This window comes from Oncorhynchus nerka, linkage group LG4 (genome assembly GCF_034236695.1).
Source record: "Oncorhynchus nerka isolate Pitt River linkage group LG4, Oner_Uvic_2.0, whole genome shotgun sequence".
Taxonomy (NCBI): domain Eukaryota; kingdom Metazoa; phylum Chordata; class Actinopteri; order Salmoniformes; family Salmonidae; genus Oncorhynchus; species Oncorhynchus nerka.
In genome coordinates, this window is record NC_088399.1 from 7,750,547 (window position 1) to 7,769,178 (window position 18,632).

An 18,632-nucleotide genomic window follows, 5' to 3' on the forward strand; every position below is an offset into this window, starting at 1 on the left:
TTCACACATTGTCCTCATAAGTTTTATCTGCATATTTAACTCTGATTTTAGGAATAGTTTTAGTAATGTTTCTCTTCCAGCTTCAATCCAGGCAGTACACTTAAATTCCCCACGTCTCTTCAAGGCTTTTTAATGAGGTGAAATTCAGAATTGTAATTTCAGTGTACTGCCTGGACTGACTGCTACAGACCTCAGTGTGTAGACGGCTTGTCTTTTAGTCCCCGTGTGCAGAGAGAGTCTGGTTGGCAGCTCCACTGTCATCCATCTATGGACGGTGGAGAAAGGGTACGAGGTTAAGATACCTGCCACTAAACTTATGGCCCTGCCCCAATTATTTACCCTTCTCCGGTTCTCCACTAACCCTCTTCCTAAGTGGCCACTCCCAGTCATGGATTTAAAGTTGTGTAACAGAAGTGAGTTTCCACTGGTTTTAATCCATGACAGGGCACACTGCAGGAGAACGTTGGTGAATTGGGATGAAGCTCATGCGTGAGTTTCCACTGTTTTTAAATCCACGGTAGAGGTTCCCCGTCGGGAGAGAGGGGGGTAGAGGTTCCCACGTCGGGAGAGAGGGGGTAGAGGTTTTCCACGTCTGGGGGGTAGTAGTAGAGGTTCCCACGTCTGGGGGGTAGAGGTGTTGGGACACCACATCTCTCAGCAAGTTGTACTGTAGGTGTTGTCCGTATTCCCGTCATTTCACACAGTGTCTCTCGTCATTTGCTGACGTTCCGTCAGGACGACGGTAACCCTGGACTTCAACGCTGTCGTCATGGAGACGGTGTGACTTCTTCTCTGTTCACCTCAGGATGATGATGATGATGATGTGTGCTGACTGGACAGGTGTGGAGCTCACTGATATATCAGGGTCATTTTAAGACCGTAAAAGCCACTCCATGGGTACTTGATGATTTAGTTTTTTTTTTGTAACTATGTTGCCTGGCTGATTTGACACAACGTTTGAACCTATAGTCATATCCGATCAACTCGTATGTGTTTTACAGTTGGAAATAGAACAACATGGTCGTTATTCAAACACTGAGATCTTAGTTTTAAGAAATATGGAGTGATTATGGTGGATGTTCAAATCTGCTGTGCTTTATGTGTGTATGTGTTTACAGACCGAAGACCTTTGTCGTCACACACTGTTTCATAACAGACAAATCCTCTGACCGTGCCGAGTGGAGAGAGAGTCATCCTGTCCAAATGACCTGAGAGACGTCCATGTCTTTTTCCAGCACCTCGTCACCACACAGGTACACAACTTTGTAATTACATTTGTAGAGGCCCAATCATTCGGTTCACTGCTGTTTTTAACAGACACTTGTTTATCCCACAGCTGGTGTAGTTTGGAGATGTTTATCAGCTAGCCTGGGTCCCAAATGGAACCCTCTTGCCTGTATATTTTTCTGACCCCAGGGCCCTGTGGTAGAACACACCGTTGAAGTCACCTTGATGAATTCAGCTCGACAGCGTTTCTGCTAGTCCCTTGTTCACCTCACTGTAATGGAATGTATCGGTCTTTATGCCAAAGTGTTCTTTTTCCTGTCAGTAGCCGGGGGCCCGAGTAGCCGGGGGCCGAAATAAAAGATCCCAGAAATGTTCCATGTGAACAAAAACCTTATTTCTATCAAATGTGGTGCACATGTTTTGTTTTGTTTACAACACTGTTAGTGAGCGTTTCTCCTTCGCCAAGATCATCCAGCCACCTGACATGTGTGGCATATCAATAAGCTCATTGAACAGCATGATCATTACACAGGTGCACCTTGTGCTGGGGACAATAAAAAGCCACTAAAACTCAAACTGTGTAGTTGTGTGACAACTAGGGTTTCAAAGAGTCTGAAACTTTCGGGTAAATTAAGCAAAATTCCCCATATTCATGAGCTTTAATTCATCAAAAAAAAGTTTACTTATAACAGTGATTCTTTGATGCTCACAGGCAATGTGTATTGGAAGAGATTTCTGAATTGTCTTCACCCAGCATACACCCCTCCAACCAGACATGCTTTATCTACTCATTTGCTGGACACAGAGTTCAAGTGAAGGTCAGGCAAATCTTAGAGAAAGCAGACTGTACTGCAATCATCCCTGATGGGTGGTCGAATGTTCTTGGCCAATTAATAATTAACTACATAATCTCCACCAGTATTCTACAAGAGCACCGACACAAGCGACAACAGAGTAGCCGGGCCGAGTAGCCGGGCCGAGTAGCCGGGCCGAGTAGCCGGGCCGAGTAGCCGGGCCGAGTAGCCCGTAGCAGGTGATGTCCATGAGGACCTGCGGGTGTGAATGAAACAGGCTTTTCTACACAGAAAACAGCTGTTGATTGACTCATTGTCGAAGCTTTAATCAAATCAATAGGCTTATATCAGTATTGTTAGTAATACCATTACCAGTATCATGAAATTAACTTTTATAACCTTCAATATATTCTTTTTTTTTTGGTGGACCAGAATCTATCTCCTCTATTGTGTCTGCAGTGATGATTAAACATCTTCATCAAATGTTTTCATAATTTATCTACAGATAATCTCCAAAGAGCAGAGGAGAAGCCTTACCGGTATGCAAATGAACGTCTCGCTCGCCGAAGAGATTCGTTTTCCGTTCACCTATAAAGAGCTGTTCGTTAGCGACGACCTCATCACTAGGCTGATGAGTCGTTTTGTTTTAGCCAACACTGGCTGGTCTCGACATGGGCTTCGAATCCTAGGAAAATTACAAACAAGGAATTTGGTTTATTTGCTTTCCGATGAGATACATGGTCCTATACCTACGTTGACTTATGAATGACAAAGGGACAAAGGAAGGTGACTTTATTCAGTCACTTCTACATCTTCTATAAACTTATCAAAGACTCCAGTCACCCAAGTCATAGAGTGTTTTCTCTGCTACCGCACGGCAAACGGTACCAGGACACCAAGTAGAGGGCCAAAAGGCTCCTTAACAGCTTCTTCCGCCAAGCAATAAGACAAAATGGCCACCCGGACTATTTACATTGACCCCCCTGTTTATCAATGCATAGTCGCTTCACCCCTACCTAGATGTACAAATTAACTCTACTTACCTGTGCCACCTGTATATAGCCTCATTTTATTTAAATTAAATGTTTTACTTTAGTTTTTCTTAACTTTATTTACTTTACAAGCCCTTAACCAGTTAAGTAAGCATTTCACTGTAATTTATACTTTGTAAGTAAATAAAGTTAAGTAAGCTGTAATTTATACACCTGTTGTATTTGCCACAAATAACATTTGATTCAAAACACGGGAAAGTAAATAAATGCCACAACATTTAATGAAGTGTAATTTCAACTCATTATGTTACATGGGATGTGTACATTCCCTCACAGGAGACGATGTAAGAAGCTCTTCTACAAACAGTAACATGGGTACTGAGAGGCGGGACAGACAGCGGACTGACCAACCAGCAGTGTCCCCTGTCATCGCTCGCTTTGTGACCGATCGCTAGATGCCCATCGTCCGTTCTAGAGGGAGAAGGCTAAACGGCACGTGTCAAAACTCATTCCGCCGAGCGTCTGCGGGTTTAAGCTCCTCGCTTGTACTTGATTAATTAATTAAGGTCACTAATTAGTAAGTGACTCCCCTCACTTGGTTGAGCTCTCAGATCTCAGGAAGTGTTGCTGTTACATTTAACATCATTTAAGTCATTTAGCAGACGCTCTTATCCAGAGCGACTTACAAATTGTTACAGTATTCTGTTGTGTGCATTCATTTGAATTCAATGGGTTTGTCTTGTGTTTTGAGTGAATCATGTCCTTCAGGCCATTGCTGACAAACCAGTCTTACTGCAGAACCTGTATTCAAGTGGTATAACACTGAACAAACAAAAAATATAAAAATATAAACGCAACATGTAAAGTGTGGGTTTCATGAGTTGAAATGAAATTTTCCATACACACAAATTGTTTACATCCCTGTTAGTGAGGATTTCTCCTTTGCCAAGATAATCCATACACCTGACAGGTGTGGCATATCAAGAAGCTGATTACACAAGTGCACCTTGTGCTGGGGGACAATAAAAGGCCATGCTAAAATATGCAGTATTGTCACACAACACAGATGCCACAGATGTTTTGAGGGAATGTGTAATTTACGTGCTGACTGCAGGAATGTACACCAGAGCTGTTGCCAGAGAACTTCATGTTCATTTATCTACCGATCTCGTTTTTGAGAATGTGGCATTAAGTCCAACCAGCCTCACAACCGCATGCCATGTGTAAACCACGTCCACCACATCCGGCTTCTTCACCTGAGGGATCGTCTGACACCCGGACAGCTAATGACTGGGTTTGAACATCCAAATCATTTCTGCACCAACTGTCAAAAAACTGTCTCGGGGAAGTTCATCTACATGCTAATTGTCCTCACCGGGGTCTTGACCTGACTGCAGTTCGCCGTCGTAACCGACTTCAGTGGGCAAATGCTCACCTTCGATGGCCACTGGCACGCTGGAGAAGTGTGCTCTTCACGGATGAATCACGGTTTTCAACTGTACCAGGCAGATGGCAGCCACCGTGGATAGCGTCGTGTGGGCGAGTCGTTTCCTGAACAGAGTTCCCCATGGTGGGGTTATGGGCAGGTATAAGCTACGGACAACGAACACAATTGCGTTTTTATTGATTTAGCAGTTTGAATGCACAGAGATACTGTGACGAGATCCTGAGACCCATTGTTGTATCATTCCTCCTCCATCACCCCGTGGGGCAGTGCATTATCATGCTGAAACATGTCACAAGTTTGATTTGAATAGGGCCTGCTACTGTAGCAGTAACCATGCACATGTCACAAGGATCTGTACACAATTCCTGGAAGCTGAAAATGTCCCAGTTCTTCCATGGCCTGCCTACTCACCAGATATGTCACCCCACTGAGCATGTTTGGGATGCTCTGGATCGTTGTGTACAACAGCATGTTCCAGTTCCCGCCACTATCCAGTAACTAAACACAGCCATTGAAGAGGAGTGGGACAACATTCCACAATCAACAGCCTGATCAACTCGATGTGAAGGAGATGTCACACTGCATGAGGCGAATTGTGTTCACACCAGATACGGACTGGTTTCTGTTTCGTGTATATCTGTATTCCCAGTCATGTGAAATCCATAGATTAGAGCCTCATGAATTTATCTCAAATGGACTCATTTCCTTTTTGTAACTCAGTAAAATCGTTGCCGTTGTTACGTTTTCATATCGTTGTGTAAACTAGTAAAAGGTTCAATTAGAAAACGAATACCTTTTGAACCCAGGGCTGTCTGTTTCACTGTGATGATCAACACTGATGGAATACAGTATGTACAGGTAAACAGTATGTACAGGTAAACTGTATGTACAGGTAAACTCTCTCTGCCCGTAAATGATAAACGCGACATCTGTCTTTCTGTAATGTCTGGCTCTCCAGGTGGTAGAGAGAGAGGCTGTGTCAGAGACCCACCTTTTGGCCCTGCTCAGCCCCAAAGACCGCCTTGGGACACCTGCTTGTCTAGCTCACTCCGGCTGCACCACACCCAGAATAGACTAGCCATGTCTGCTGCTGGTAAGGACAGGAGTTGGTGAGGTTGTTGTACATTTTGTCTAAGAGATGAGTTGTTAATATCCAGTACAGCCCCCCCCCCACACACACAGTGCATTCAGGAAGTATTCAGACCCCTGGATGTTTTTCCACATTTGGTTACCTTACAGACTTGTACTTAAATTGTTTTTTTCCCTCATCAATCTCTACACAATACCCCCTAATGACATCGCAATACCCCCTAATGACATCGCAATACCCCCTAATGACATCGCAATACCCCCTAATGACATCGCAATACCCCCTAATGACATCGCAATACCCCCTAATGACATCGCAATACCCCCTAATGACATCACTAAAATATTACATTTCCTTAAGTATTCAGTCCCTTTACTCAGTACTTTGTTGAAGTGCCTTTGGCAGCGATTACAGCATCAGGTCTTCTTGGGTATGACGCTACAAGCTTGGCACACCTGTATTTGGGAGTTTCTCCCATTCTTCTCTGCAGATCCTCTCAAGCTCTGTCAGGTTGGATGGGGATTCGTTGCTGCACAGCTATTTTCAGGTCTCTCCAGAGATGTTCGATCGGGTTCAAATCCGGGTGTGTGGCTGTGTGCTTAGGGTCGTTGTCCTGGAATGAAGGTGAACCTTCACCCCAGTCTGAGGTCCTGAGTGCACTGAAACAGGTGTTCATCAAGGATCTCTCTGTACTTTGCTCCGTTCATCTTTGCCTCCATCCTGACTAGTCTCCCAGTCCCTACTGCTGAAAAACATCCCCACAACATGATGCTGCCACCACCATGCTTCACCGTAGGGATGATGCCAGGTTTCCTCATGATATGACCCTTCTCATTAAGGCCAAAGAGTTCAATCTTGGTTTCATCAGACCAGAACCTTGTTTATCATTGTCAGAGTCCTTTAGGTGCCTTTTGGCAAAATCCAAGCAGGCTGTCATGTGCCTTTTACTGAGGAGTGACTTCCGTCTGGCCACTCTACCATAAAGGCCTGATTGGTGGAGTGCTGCAGAGATGGCTGTCCTTCTGGAAGGTTCTCCCATCTCCACAGAGGAACTCTGGAGCTCGGTCAAAGCTTCCATTTAAGAATGACGGAGGCCACTGTGTTCTTTGGGGACCTTCAATGCTGCAGAATGTTTTGGTACCCTTCCCCAGATCTGTGCCTCGACACAATCCTGTCTTGGAGCTCTACTGACAATTCTTTCGACGTCATGGCTTGGGTTTTTTTCTCTGACATGCACTGTCAACTGTGTGACCTTATATAGACAGGTGTGTGCCTTTCCAAATCACGTCCAATCAATTGAATTTACCACCGATGGACTCCAATCAAGTTGGAGAAACATCTCAAGGATGATCAATAGAAACAGGATGCACAATTTCAAATCTCATAGCAAAGGGTCTGAATACTAATGTATATACGGTACTTCTGTTTTTCATTTTGTATAAATTTGCAAAAAATGTCTACCCCTGTTTTCAGTTTGTCATTAATGGGGGTTTGTGCATAGATTGACTACAGTGCCTTGCGAAAGTATTCGGCTCCCTTGAACTTTGCGACCTTTTGCCACATTTCAGGCTTCAAACATAAAGATATAAAACTGTATTTTTTGTGAAGAATCAACAAGTGGGACACAATCATGAAGTGGAACGACATTTATTGAATATTTCAAACTTTTTTAACAAATCAAAAACTGAAAAATTGGACGTGCAAAATTATTCAGCCCCTTTACTTTCAGTGCAGCAAACTCTCTCCAGAAGTTCAGTGAGGATCTCTGAATGATCCAATGTTGACCTAAATGACTAATAATGATAAATACAATCCACCTGTGTGTAATCAAGTCTCCGTATAAATGCACCTGCACTGTGATAGTCTCAGAGGTCCGTTAAAAGCGCAGAGAGCATCATGAAGAACAAGGAACACACCAGGCAGGTCCGAGATACTGTTGTGAAGAAGTTTAAAGCAGGATTTGGATACAAAAAGATTTCCCAAGCTTTAAACATCCCAAGGAGCACTGTGCAAGCGATAATATTGAAATGGAAGGAGTATCAGACCACTGCAAATCTACCAAGACCTGGCCGTCCCTCTAAACTTTCAGCTCATATAAGGAGAAGACTGATCCGAGATGCAGCCAAGAGGCCCATGATCACTCTGGATGAACTGCAGAGATCTACAGCTGAGGTGGGAGACTCTGTCCATAGGACAACAATCAGTCGTATATTGCACAAATCTGGCCTTTATGGAAGAGTGGCAAGAAGAAAGACATTTCTTAAAGATATCCATAAAAAGTGTCGTTTAAAGTTTGCCACAAGCCACCTGGGAGACACACCAAACATGTGGAAGAAGGTGCTCTGGTCAGATGAAACCAAAATTGAACTTTTTGGCAACAATGCAAAACGTTATGTTTGGTGTAAAAGCAACACAGCTCATCACCCTGAACACACCATCCCCACTGTCAAACATGGTGGTGGCAGCATCATGGTTTGGGCCTGCTTTTCTTCAGCAGGGACAGGGAAGATGGTTCAAATTAATGGGAAGATGGATGGAGCCAAATACAGGACCATTCTGGAAGAAAACCTGATGGAGTCTGCAAAAGACCTGAGACTGGGACGGAGATTTGTCTTCCAACAAGACAATGATCCAAAACATAAAGCAAAATCTACAATGGAATGGTTCAAAAATAAACATATCCAGGTGTTAGAATGGCCAAGTCAAAGTCCAGACCTGAATCCAATCGAGAATCTGTGGAAAGAACTGAAAACTGCTGTTCACAAATGCTCTCCATCCAACCTCACTGAGCTCGAGCTGTTTTGCAAGGAGGAATGGGAAGCGACTTACAGCTGTAATCGCAGCAAAAGGTGGCGCTACAAAGTATTAACTTAAGGGGGCTGAATAATTTTGCACGCCCAATTCTTCAGTTTTTGATTTGTTAAAAAAGTTTGAAATATCCAATAAATGTCGTTCCACTTCATGATTGTGTCCCACTTGTTGTTGATTCTTCACAAAAAAATACAGTTTTATATATTTATGTTTGAAGCCTGAAATGTGGCAAAAGGTCGCAAAGTTCAAGGGGGCCGAATACTTTCGCAAGGCACTGTAGGTAATGTTTAAGACACTTTATAATAAGGCTTTAACGTAATAAAATGTTGGAAAAGTGAAGTGGTCTGAATACTTTTCCAAATGCACATTACAGACGAGAGGCTGGAAGCAACACATTGTTCCCAAATTATGTCTGTCTATGTTTATGGGATGTTACCGTTTATGGGATGTTACTGTTCACTTGTCCCAAAGGATGTTATGTTAAATATGTCCATCTGCCCTTGAGCAAGACGCTTAACCATAATGTGCTCCGGGGCGCCGTACTACTATGTCTGACCCTGTACAACAACACCTATCATACTACTATGACTGACCCTGTACAACAACACCTATCATACTACTATGACTGACCCTGTAAAACAACACCTTGCACTGCACCTATCATACTACTATGACTGACCCTGTAAAACAACACATTGCACTGCACCTATCATACTACTATGACTGACCCTGTACAACAACACCTATCATACTACTATGACTGAACCTGTAAAACAACACCTATCATACTACAATGACTGACCCTGTAAAACAACACCTATCGTACTACTATGACTGACCCTGTAAAACAACACCTATCATACTACTATGACCCTGTACAACAACACCTATCATACTACTATGTCTGACCCTGTAAAACAACACCTATCATACTACTATGACTGACCCTGTAAAACAACACCTATCATACTACTATGACTGACCCTGTACAACAACACCTATCATACTACTATGACTGACCCTGTAAAACAACACCTATCATACTACTATGACTGACCCTGTACAACAACACCTATCATACTACTATGACTGACCCTGTAAAACAACACCTATCATACTACTATGACTGACCCTGTAAAACAACACCTATCGTACTGCTGTGACTGACCCTGTACAACAACACTCATCGTACCGCTGTGACTGACCCTGTAAAACGACACCTATCGTACTACTATAACTGACCCTGTACAACAACACCTATCGTACTACTATGACTGAACCTGTAAAACAACACCTATCATACTACTATGACTGACCCTGTACAACAACACCTATCATACTACTATGACTGACCCTGTACAACAACACATTGCACTGCACCTATCATACTACTATGACTGACCCTGTACAACAACACCTATCATACTACTATGACTGAACCTGTAAAACAACACCTATCATACTACTATGACTGACCCTGTAAAACAACACCTATCGTACTGCTGTGACTGACCCTGTACAACAACACCTATCGTACTGCTGTGACTGACCCTGTACAACAACACTCATTGTACCGCTGTGACTGACCCTGTACAACAACACTCATCGTACCGCTGTGACTGACCCTGTACAACAACACTCATCGTAACGCTGTGACTGACCCTGTAAAACGACACCTATCGTACTACTATGACTGACCCTGTACAACAGCACCTATCGTACTACTATAACTGACCCTGTACAACAACACCTATCGTACTACTATGACTGACCCTGTAAAACAACACCTATCGTACTACTATGACTGACCCTGTACAACAGCACCTATCGTACTACTATAACTGACCCTGTACAACAACACCTATCGTACTACTATAACTGACCCTGTACAACAACACCTATCGTACTACTATGACTGACCCTGTACAACAACACCTATCGTACTACTATGACTGACCCTGTACAACAACACTCATCGTACCGCTGTGACTGACCCTGTACAACAACACTCATCGTACCGCTGTGACTGACCCTGTAAAACAACACCTATCGTACTACTATGACTGACCCTGTACAACAACACCATCGTACCGCTGTGACTGACCCTGTACAACAACACTCATCGTACCGCTGTGACTGACCCTGTAAAACGACACCTATCGTACTACTATGACTGACCCTGTACAACAACACCTATCGTACTACTATGACTGACCCTGTACCTCCAGTGTCGGTGACATGTTTTGTGAGATGTCTGGAGAAGGTACTTCAGTTTTAATTCTCATTTAGCACATTAAAATCCAATTTTTAGGTATCTGTTCCAAAATGTAGGTGTTTTGGACTTTTAATGTAAATTTCCTTTCTTTCTTTCTTACCCAGACTGCACTACAAATGTCCCAATTGGTGGAAAAATGTAAGATCATTATTCAGCTGATCACTGCTTTACGCTCATTGGGGAACGTGGTAGTCTTGCACAGCCTAGTTGAATGCACTGACGAAGTCTCTGTGGTTAAAAAAAAAAGTGTCTGGTAAATGACCCAAATATATAAATTTTAACTTTTTGATTTTGATTTGAAGGTGGAGACCAATAGGTCGATACATCTATCAGGCAGTTTCACCAATCAGACGTGGACAGAGCGCCTCTCTTATCTCCGGTTGGTCGGCAGAGACCGTTTGGCCACAAACGGCTACGACACCAAGTGGGATGCGCCGTTTGACCCGGGGACAGCGAGGGTTACCACACCTACACCACAGAAACAGACCAGGATCTCCCAGCCCACTATACATCATAGGAGTTCAGTTGTCCCAGCCCACTATACATCATAGGAGTTCAGTTGTCCCAGCCCACTATACATCATAGGAGTTCAGTTGTCCCAGCCCACTATACATCATAGGAGTTCAGTTGTCCCAGCCCACTATACATCATAGGAGTTCAGTTGTCCCAGCCCACTATACATCATAGGAGTTCAGTTGTCCCAGCCCACTATACATCATAGGAGTTCAGTTGTCCCAGCCCACTATACATCATAGGAGTTCAGTTGTCCCAGCCCACTATACATCATAGGAGTTCAGTTGTCCCAGCCCACTATACATCATAGGAGTTCAGTTGTCCCAGCCCACTATACATCATAGGAGTTCAGTTGTCCCAGCCCACTATACATCATAGGAGTTCAGTTGTCCCAGCCCACTATACATCATAGGAGTTCAGTTGTCCCAGCCCACTATACATCATAGGAGTTCAGTTGTCCCAGCCCACTATACATCATAGGAGTTCAGTTGTCCCAGCCCACTATACATCATAGGAGTTCAGTTGTCCCAGCCCACTATACATCATAGGAGTTCAGTTGTCCCAGCCCACTATACATCATAAGAGTTCAGTTGTCCCAGCCCACTATACATCATAGGAGTTCAGTTGTCCCAGCCCACTATACATCATAGGAGTTCAGTTGTCCCAGCCCACTATACATCATAGGAGTTCAGTTATCCCAGCCCACTATACATCATCGGGAACTTAGTTTAGTAGTTCACAGTCCACTATACCAGCTGAGTAGTTTCCTCCCCCAGCCCACTACCAGCCCGGTAGGAGATGGCTCTGACAGCCCACTATACATCATCGGGAACGTAGTTTAGTATTTCACAGCCCACTATACCAGCTGAGTAGTTTCCTCCCCCAGCCCACTACCAGCCCGGTAGGTGATGGCTCTGACAGCCCACTATACATCATCGGGAACTTAGTTTAGTAGTTCACAGTCCACTATACCAGCTGAGCAGTTTCCTCCCCCAGCCCACTACCAGCCCGGTAGGAGATGGCTCTGACAGCCCACTACACCTCCATAGGCCACTCAGTAGTAGTTCACAACCCCCCCCCAGTCCCTTTTTACACCCCAGTAGTTCACAGCTAACTATACCCAACAAGCAGGCCAGTAGTTGCCTCTCCCAGCCCACTACATTACACAAGCAGTTAACTAGTTCCAAACCCTACACCGTTAGTAGTCTATCGCCCTTGACAACGGAAGGTTTGGACTCTAACCTCAGCGGTCATTTTGAGAACTGTGGTGGCAGCTTAGAAGAGGCCTCAGGATTATTTTTGGGGGGGATCTTTAGGAACCTGTGGAGGCTTCAATGACAGCAGCTATAGTCCTCTCAGCTCTCCTCCATCGCTGCCTCCACAGAGGAGCTATCCTTCATAAAGTCCTCACAACCTAAACGGAAGAAGTCTGGCATGGGTCTCTGACCTCAGTATTGATGGATGCAGCCTCACCTCAAACTGGTCCTTTTCAAACCAGATGATGGATAAAACTATGGCAAGTTCTCTAACTTTTGATTTGGTTGAGTGATTTCATGTAAATGTGGGTTTTTTTTGTGCCAGGACTAGAAATCAAGAGCTAGCTTCACTAAATTAATCTTATTTTTCATCTTGTGTTCAATGTTGTTTTCTCTGACTGAAGCAGAATGAGTTGGTTGACCAACTGAGGTCATGTGCCAGGAAAGCATGGTTTTATTTTTGTAAAGAAAATGTATTGCCCCAGGGCGTCCTTTTTGCCAGTCACTGTTCATATAGACGAGGCCAATACAGGTGTAACCTAACTAAATCATAAACGTAATGTACTATCTCTGATGGGCAACATTAAGAGAAGACTAAATAGTGATTTCAAAATAGTATTTTAATGTTTTGTCATAGCTCACAGGCAAAAAAAAATAAGTTCATATCTACAAAGGTACTATTCACAATGCTTTTTTTTTTTTTACATTTTTACAAATTTACATTTTTTTTTTTAACAGTTTTGTACATTCATGACATCATATACATACAATCAAAATAATTTAAGAACCTACAGCCAACAAATTGGCACATTAAAGTTTAACAAGATCAGTCACACACACTCTTAATAGAAACAGACTTTGGCTTTTACAGTTTAACACTAACCAGCCAACTCGTTATACAGAAACTGGCCAAAGTAAGTTTTTAACCAGGTTAATGTGAGACAAATCCAGCCACTTCAGAGAAGTGTTTCCACCAAATGGCAACTTATTTCCCTTTCTAGTGCACTACTTCTGACCAGGACACACAGGGCTCTGGTCAAAAGTAGTGCACTATAGAGGGTGCCATTTGGGACAGATATATATATATAGTGGCTGGAATGTGAGACAAATCCAAACATGCGCCACACTACAGAAATGTAATTTAGCTGCCTGTCTTCAGGATTGTGCAAACTCAAATGTCTATGTTTTGTTGTTAGCTTAAAAAATATGCTGTATATTGATTGGTTTTCTGTAATGACCCACACTGGTAGCCCCTATAGAAGGCTAACAAATATTTACTACGGTATATAGAGAAGCTATTTTCTGGTTCGTATTCACTATGAACAAAATAGGCCGTCACAGGGAGCGACAAGCCTGAACGTGCCCAATGACCGCTTGTTTAACTGTTGTAAAACTTTTAGCTACGTTTTGAATTAAATGAGCATGGACCCCCGCATTAGAAAAGGTGGTTATGTAACCCAGGCACAGTGGCTCCCTCAAGAGGGCTTTGGTCTAGGAGGTATTTGTTGTGGGGTTTTTAGCAGAGGAAGTTTTGAGGGAAGTAAGGCCCCTCCGCGTCAGAGCCCAGGGAACTGCTCAGGCTCTCCTCCCCAGAACTCATGTCTTCACATGAGTCTTCACTGGAAAAACAAGAAGAAAAACAGTTAATTCACAATATTCCTTAGTTAGTCTTTAATCCTGTTTGCAGTTATCCAATGTAATTTCATCCTTTTTATTAATTGTTTGACTACAAGGCCCATCCCAAGTCTTGTATGTGGAGCTTTAGCTGGTTGTGTAATGTTGTGGTTGAGCTGTTATGGGAACTATTGTTGCTAGGTAGGAGTAGGACATGACAGAAGTCACTTAAAACACTCAGACATTAAGTATGTGATACGAGATCGAGCCGAGGATGGGCCTCTTCTGATAGGCTAACTGACGCAACCAGTAGGGCTATGACGTGGCTGATGGTATGGAACCCCCCCAATACAAGTCATGGGAATAATATAACAACTGAAACCAGACAGTAGGAGTGGTCAACCTCTGAACGAAACACTGGAGAGGGTGGGGCTTAAATGTGTGTGTGTGGCTGGAGATTTCCCTACTTCTGTTATTCAGGGGATTTTCCATACTTCTTCCCCGTTGTCGTATAGTAGACTTGTTTGACTGCCTTCTAACAGAATGTAGGTATGGTAGAATGTTTTTGATACTTATGTTTCTCTTTCTCTACAGACATATATTCCTGTATACCTTTCACCCTGATCCCAGCAGTCCTCAGGAATGGTTGGCAGTTCAGGGACGCTGTAGTAGCTGGTGTGAAGATTCTGAGCTGTCCTTCTCGACACGATCCAGACAAGCTTTTTATTGTTGGGTTTGCTACATTCGGGAGAAGAGTAGTCGGACATACACTTGGCCACTAGTCCCTTCCAGTGTAGCAGCTCAACGTCGGTGATCTGTAAAAGACGAGCAGGGCATCATAACATTGGACACCGGGTTACATAATAGACTGGGTCAGCAGAAACCCTTTTGGGATGGATCCCAGGCGTTGTAAAAGGATAGCAGCCGGGAACATGAGGCCGGGGAATGTGAAAGCTTTTATTTTTTAATATCTTTCCGTAACCGTGCCAGTTGTCATGTGAAACCTTTTGGACTAGGGTTGTAGGGCATACAATATTCAGAGATGGTTCCAGGGGGAAAAATAGGTTTCTTTTGTGTACGATTTTGACAGTTAACACCGGGTTACTGCTGTTTTAAAACAAAGGATTACATCCATGCAATAAAGCTTCAAGGATGTTCTAACAAGTGTATACTGTGTTTACCTTGAGATGTCTTTGAACATGATGTGCTATTTGTAACATATCAACAGACTGCATGGCTTCAATCTCCTGAGTGAGGAGTGACAGGGCCAAGACTGACGGCTGGAAGAGAAGAGAAATGCATCAAGTTAGACTGCAGCTGCCAAGAGGTCTCCTGAAACATGTAACATCTCATGGAGTCTCTGGGGTAAATCGTTACTTTAGCTTTGGAGAACGCGATCCGGCAGAGACAGGCTTTGAGCTGGACCTCTAGTATGTCGAGATTCAGGGCCTCCTTCCTGTAAAGGTTAAATTACATATTAGAACCAATCAGGGTGTCAGGGCTATCGGTTACATAATTGAATTTGTTATGGTGGAATGGACACCATGTTGATCATGTCCAGTGAGAATAGTTAAAACCATCGTCCTACTTCCAGTCAGGACTATAATAAGTACATGTCTATTTTTTTCCCCCCTTTATTTAACTAGGGCAAGTCAGTTAAGAACAAATTCTTATTTTCAATGGACGGCCTACCGGGGAACAGTGGGTTAACTGCCTGTTCAGGGGCAGAACGACAGCTCGGGGTTTGAACTTGCAACCTTCCGGTTACTAGTCCAACGCTCTAACCACTAGGCTACCCTACCGCCCCAGTTGTCCAAGTTAATTATGTCACACTATTGTTGATTGCTCGGTGAATTGTAATATATTTTTTATAATGGGTTCTTACAGGTCTGAGGTATGGGCGCTTGTGATTCCGTGGTATAGGTGCAAAAACGTTAAGGCTGTGATGGTTTTGAGTTGGAAGTTGAGTTTCTCTGAAATGATCTTCTCCATGCGAGTGAGGTCCGAGACCGTAAACTTGCACTGGCTGATACGAAGAAGCTCATTGGTGGAAGACAAGTTACAATCCTCTTCGACTGCTTTGGCTGCGATGTGGAGGCAGCTGATGCCAACGCAAGCTAGATATTTGGGTTGGACCTGAAGAGGAGAGACGCACAAAAGCTTGGAATTAGTGGAAATGGGGACAGGCTATTACTCACAGCAATTCCCTTTTTATTTGTAGTTTGTCTAAGGACATTATCTCTTTGTCATCAAAAGAAATGTATAACACGTGTCAACCTTGTTGCTAATTAGCTGTAAAGTATGTTGAAATTACTAAAAAAAAATGTGCTCTTGATTGGGTCTTCATCTTACCTTCATCGTGGCCAGGAATCGATCCAACAGGTTGACTGCCAGAACGAAAGTCTGTGTACTGTACCCAAAGAAACTAGTCAGGCTCCAGAGGTCCTCCACTTTGGTGTCCCTACATTTAGCTGATATTCCCCTGCTGTCATTCTGTAATTAATAAGATCAAGATAAAATATTATTTCCTTACAGTATGCAACAGTAAGATTTTAGGCATTTACCATGTGTATTAGTGTAAGGCGTTATGGACCAATTTGTTTAATGTTTAGGGATTCATATCGATCATGTGAACAACATTTATATTTAGCTACTGTACTGCAGACTACCTCTCCAGTCGATTCGATTAAGCGGAGTCCTGTTTCCTTCGGAAGATAATTCCTCTCCTGTTCAAAATTGGCTATCAACTCCCTCATAAGTTTCACAGTTTCCATGTCTGGACTCGGTTACAGCAATCGGAATGTCTTTCTCTGTGAAAAAAAAAACAAGACGGGAGTGTGATGTTAGTAAATATTTGTCCGCCCTACATTTGTTCACCCGGTCAAGGTTTGCCTCAGCTGGGATTCGGTGTCAGATTTCTTAGGTTAACGCCTACTTAATCATAACACAACACGAATCTAATTGTGGATTTCTCAGTGTAAAATCGTAAACATGATCACAAATTTCGTGAGATACTCAAGACATTTACATCAAAAACAAGCTTGAATCCATTAGCTGTGCTTCAAATCGTCGACGGGAAGGGGGTCGGAGTCTTGGTATTGCCTAGGAAGCAGTGCCTTAGCTGGCAATAGTTGCGATTTTTTTTTTTCATTTCAGTTAACACTTCACATCAAATGTGTCATTTTAAAATTGACTACAAGGCTGATGATTTAAAAGCCGATTTGTTTGAGTAAAAAAAATAATGGTTGAGCGAAGAGCTGTGCGAGTCAACGTTAGAGACGATAAATAAAGACACCATACTGTAACGTTAACTTGCAAACGGTAAATAAAAATGTCGAAGTAAGATGCCAATTTCCTCGACAAGCATGAAAGGCAAGACCAAACAGATTAGTATAGTTTTAAAATCATAAGCTTGATATAAACAATGTTACGTTAATCCTCCAGGAAGCTATTTATTTTTTACTGTAATGGATAATAAAATAAGGTTTTACAACACCCAGTAATATTCACAATTACTTCCATTTATTCAATTTCCTTGCATCTGCAATGTGAAAACTGTATATAATTACCTGTAATGTTAGTTATATCGACATTTTCTACGGTCCTAACCTCTTCTGTTTGTTCCTCTTTACTGTCTCTAGTCTTTCTTTTTGTTGTTGAGAGTTTCCGCACCCAGAAACTGACGTCAATGCCACGGTAGCCAATCACGTACGGTATCCATCTTGGCATGATTTATCGAGAAAGGTCTGCCTTCTTTTGTGGCTTTACTACTATAAAGTATTGATTTTAATTATTCAATTCAAGAGTTGATAGTCCTACACAAATCAGTGCTGTATTATTTAACGTTTTGTTAAACGTTTCTTATGGTTTAAAAAAAAAGAGAGTTTAGTATGCTGTGTTCTAGCTCGATACTGACAATTCCACGGGCCAATCATCTTTCTCTTTCTTTTGCCCGTTCAAATAGTCCGCCCAAAATTCTTCAGTTCTATTGGATGCCTGGACAAACCCTTTTACTGACGAGTGATTTGAAATAATTAACACAGATTGTACATAGGGCATAACATTTTTAACTACCAGATTGTTTTTTCTGGTCCAGTTGTCAACAGAGTATTTGGACATTGGTTCAGCGTTGACTAGGGGAATTTATCAGAATACTGTTATAGTCAAGACAATGTATTTATTTATTTCATTTTTTTTAACCATGTAAGCTAGTTGAGAACAAGTTCTCTTTTACAACTGCGACCTGGCCAAGATAAATTGGAAATGTATTTCTGTTCCTGCACATCACACAATAACCTGGTTTTATCTGTGTCGATCGGCGCAACACAGATGGATAGGCCAACGAGTGATATGCTTCAGTGAGGTTGGCTTCTTAGCGTTCATAGCAATGGTTATCAACTGTAACGCAGAAATGTAACATAAGTCACAGAAAATAGATGTGGTGGCAGCTGCAGAGAATTATATATATTTTTATTTAACTAGGAAAATTCACATTTTCAATGGCGGCCTACCCCGGCCAAACCCTAATCCGGACGACGCTGGGCCAATTGTGCTCTGCCCTATGGGACTCCCAATCACGGCCGGATGTGATACAGCCTGGAATCCAACCAGGG

At 42.8% G+C, this 18,632-nt stretch overlaps 1 protein-coding gene and 1 long non-coding RNA gene across 5 annotated transcripts; one reads left to right on the forward strand and one right to left on the reverse strand.

The window, feature by feature from the left end:
- The first annotated feature begins 668 nt into the window (after positions 1 to 668).
- Positions 669 to 15,188, forward strand: LOC115116291 (uncharacterized). Of its 4 annotated transcripts, XR_010463733.1 has the most exons (6): positions 672 to 840; positions 1,119 to 1,253; positions 5,419 to 5,553; positions 10,741 to 10,774; positions 10,939 to 12,665; positions 14,614 to 15,188. It is a non-coding gene; the product is annotated as an uncharacterized LOC115116291 (long non-coding RNA). The 4 variants fall into 4 exon arrangements; XR_010463732.1 differs by having other exon boundaries at positions 669 to 840; positions 10,741 to 12,665; XR_010463734.1 differs by lacking the exon at positions 10,741 to 10,774 and having other exon boundaries at positions 672 to 897.
- Positions 13,008 to 17,691, reverse strand: LOC115116290 (cyclin-G2-like). Its single transcript, XM_029644764.2, has 8 exons — positions 17,589 to 17,691; positions 16,689 to 16,829; positions 16,372 to 16,512; positions 15,905 to 16,155; positions 15,397 to 15,475; positions 15,201 to 15,299; positions 14,632 to 14,834; positions 13,008 to 14,024 (listed from the first exon to the last, which is right to left on the reverse strand). The coding sequence occupies exons 2-8, from the start codon at positions 16,791 to 16,793 to the stop codon at positions 13,922 to 13,924; spliced, it is 981 nt and encodes a 326-aa protein (XP_029500624.1). The 5' UTR covers positions 16,794 to 16,829; positions 17,589 to 17,691; the 3' UTR covers positions 13,008 to 13,921.
- Between the last annotated feature and the right edge of the window lie 941 nt (positions 17,692 to 18,632).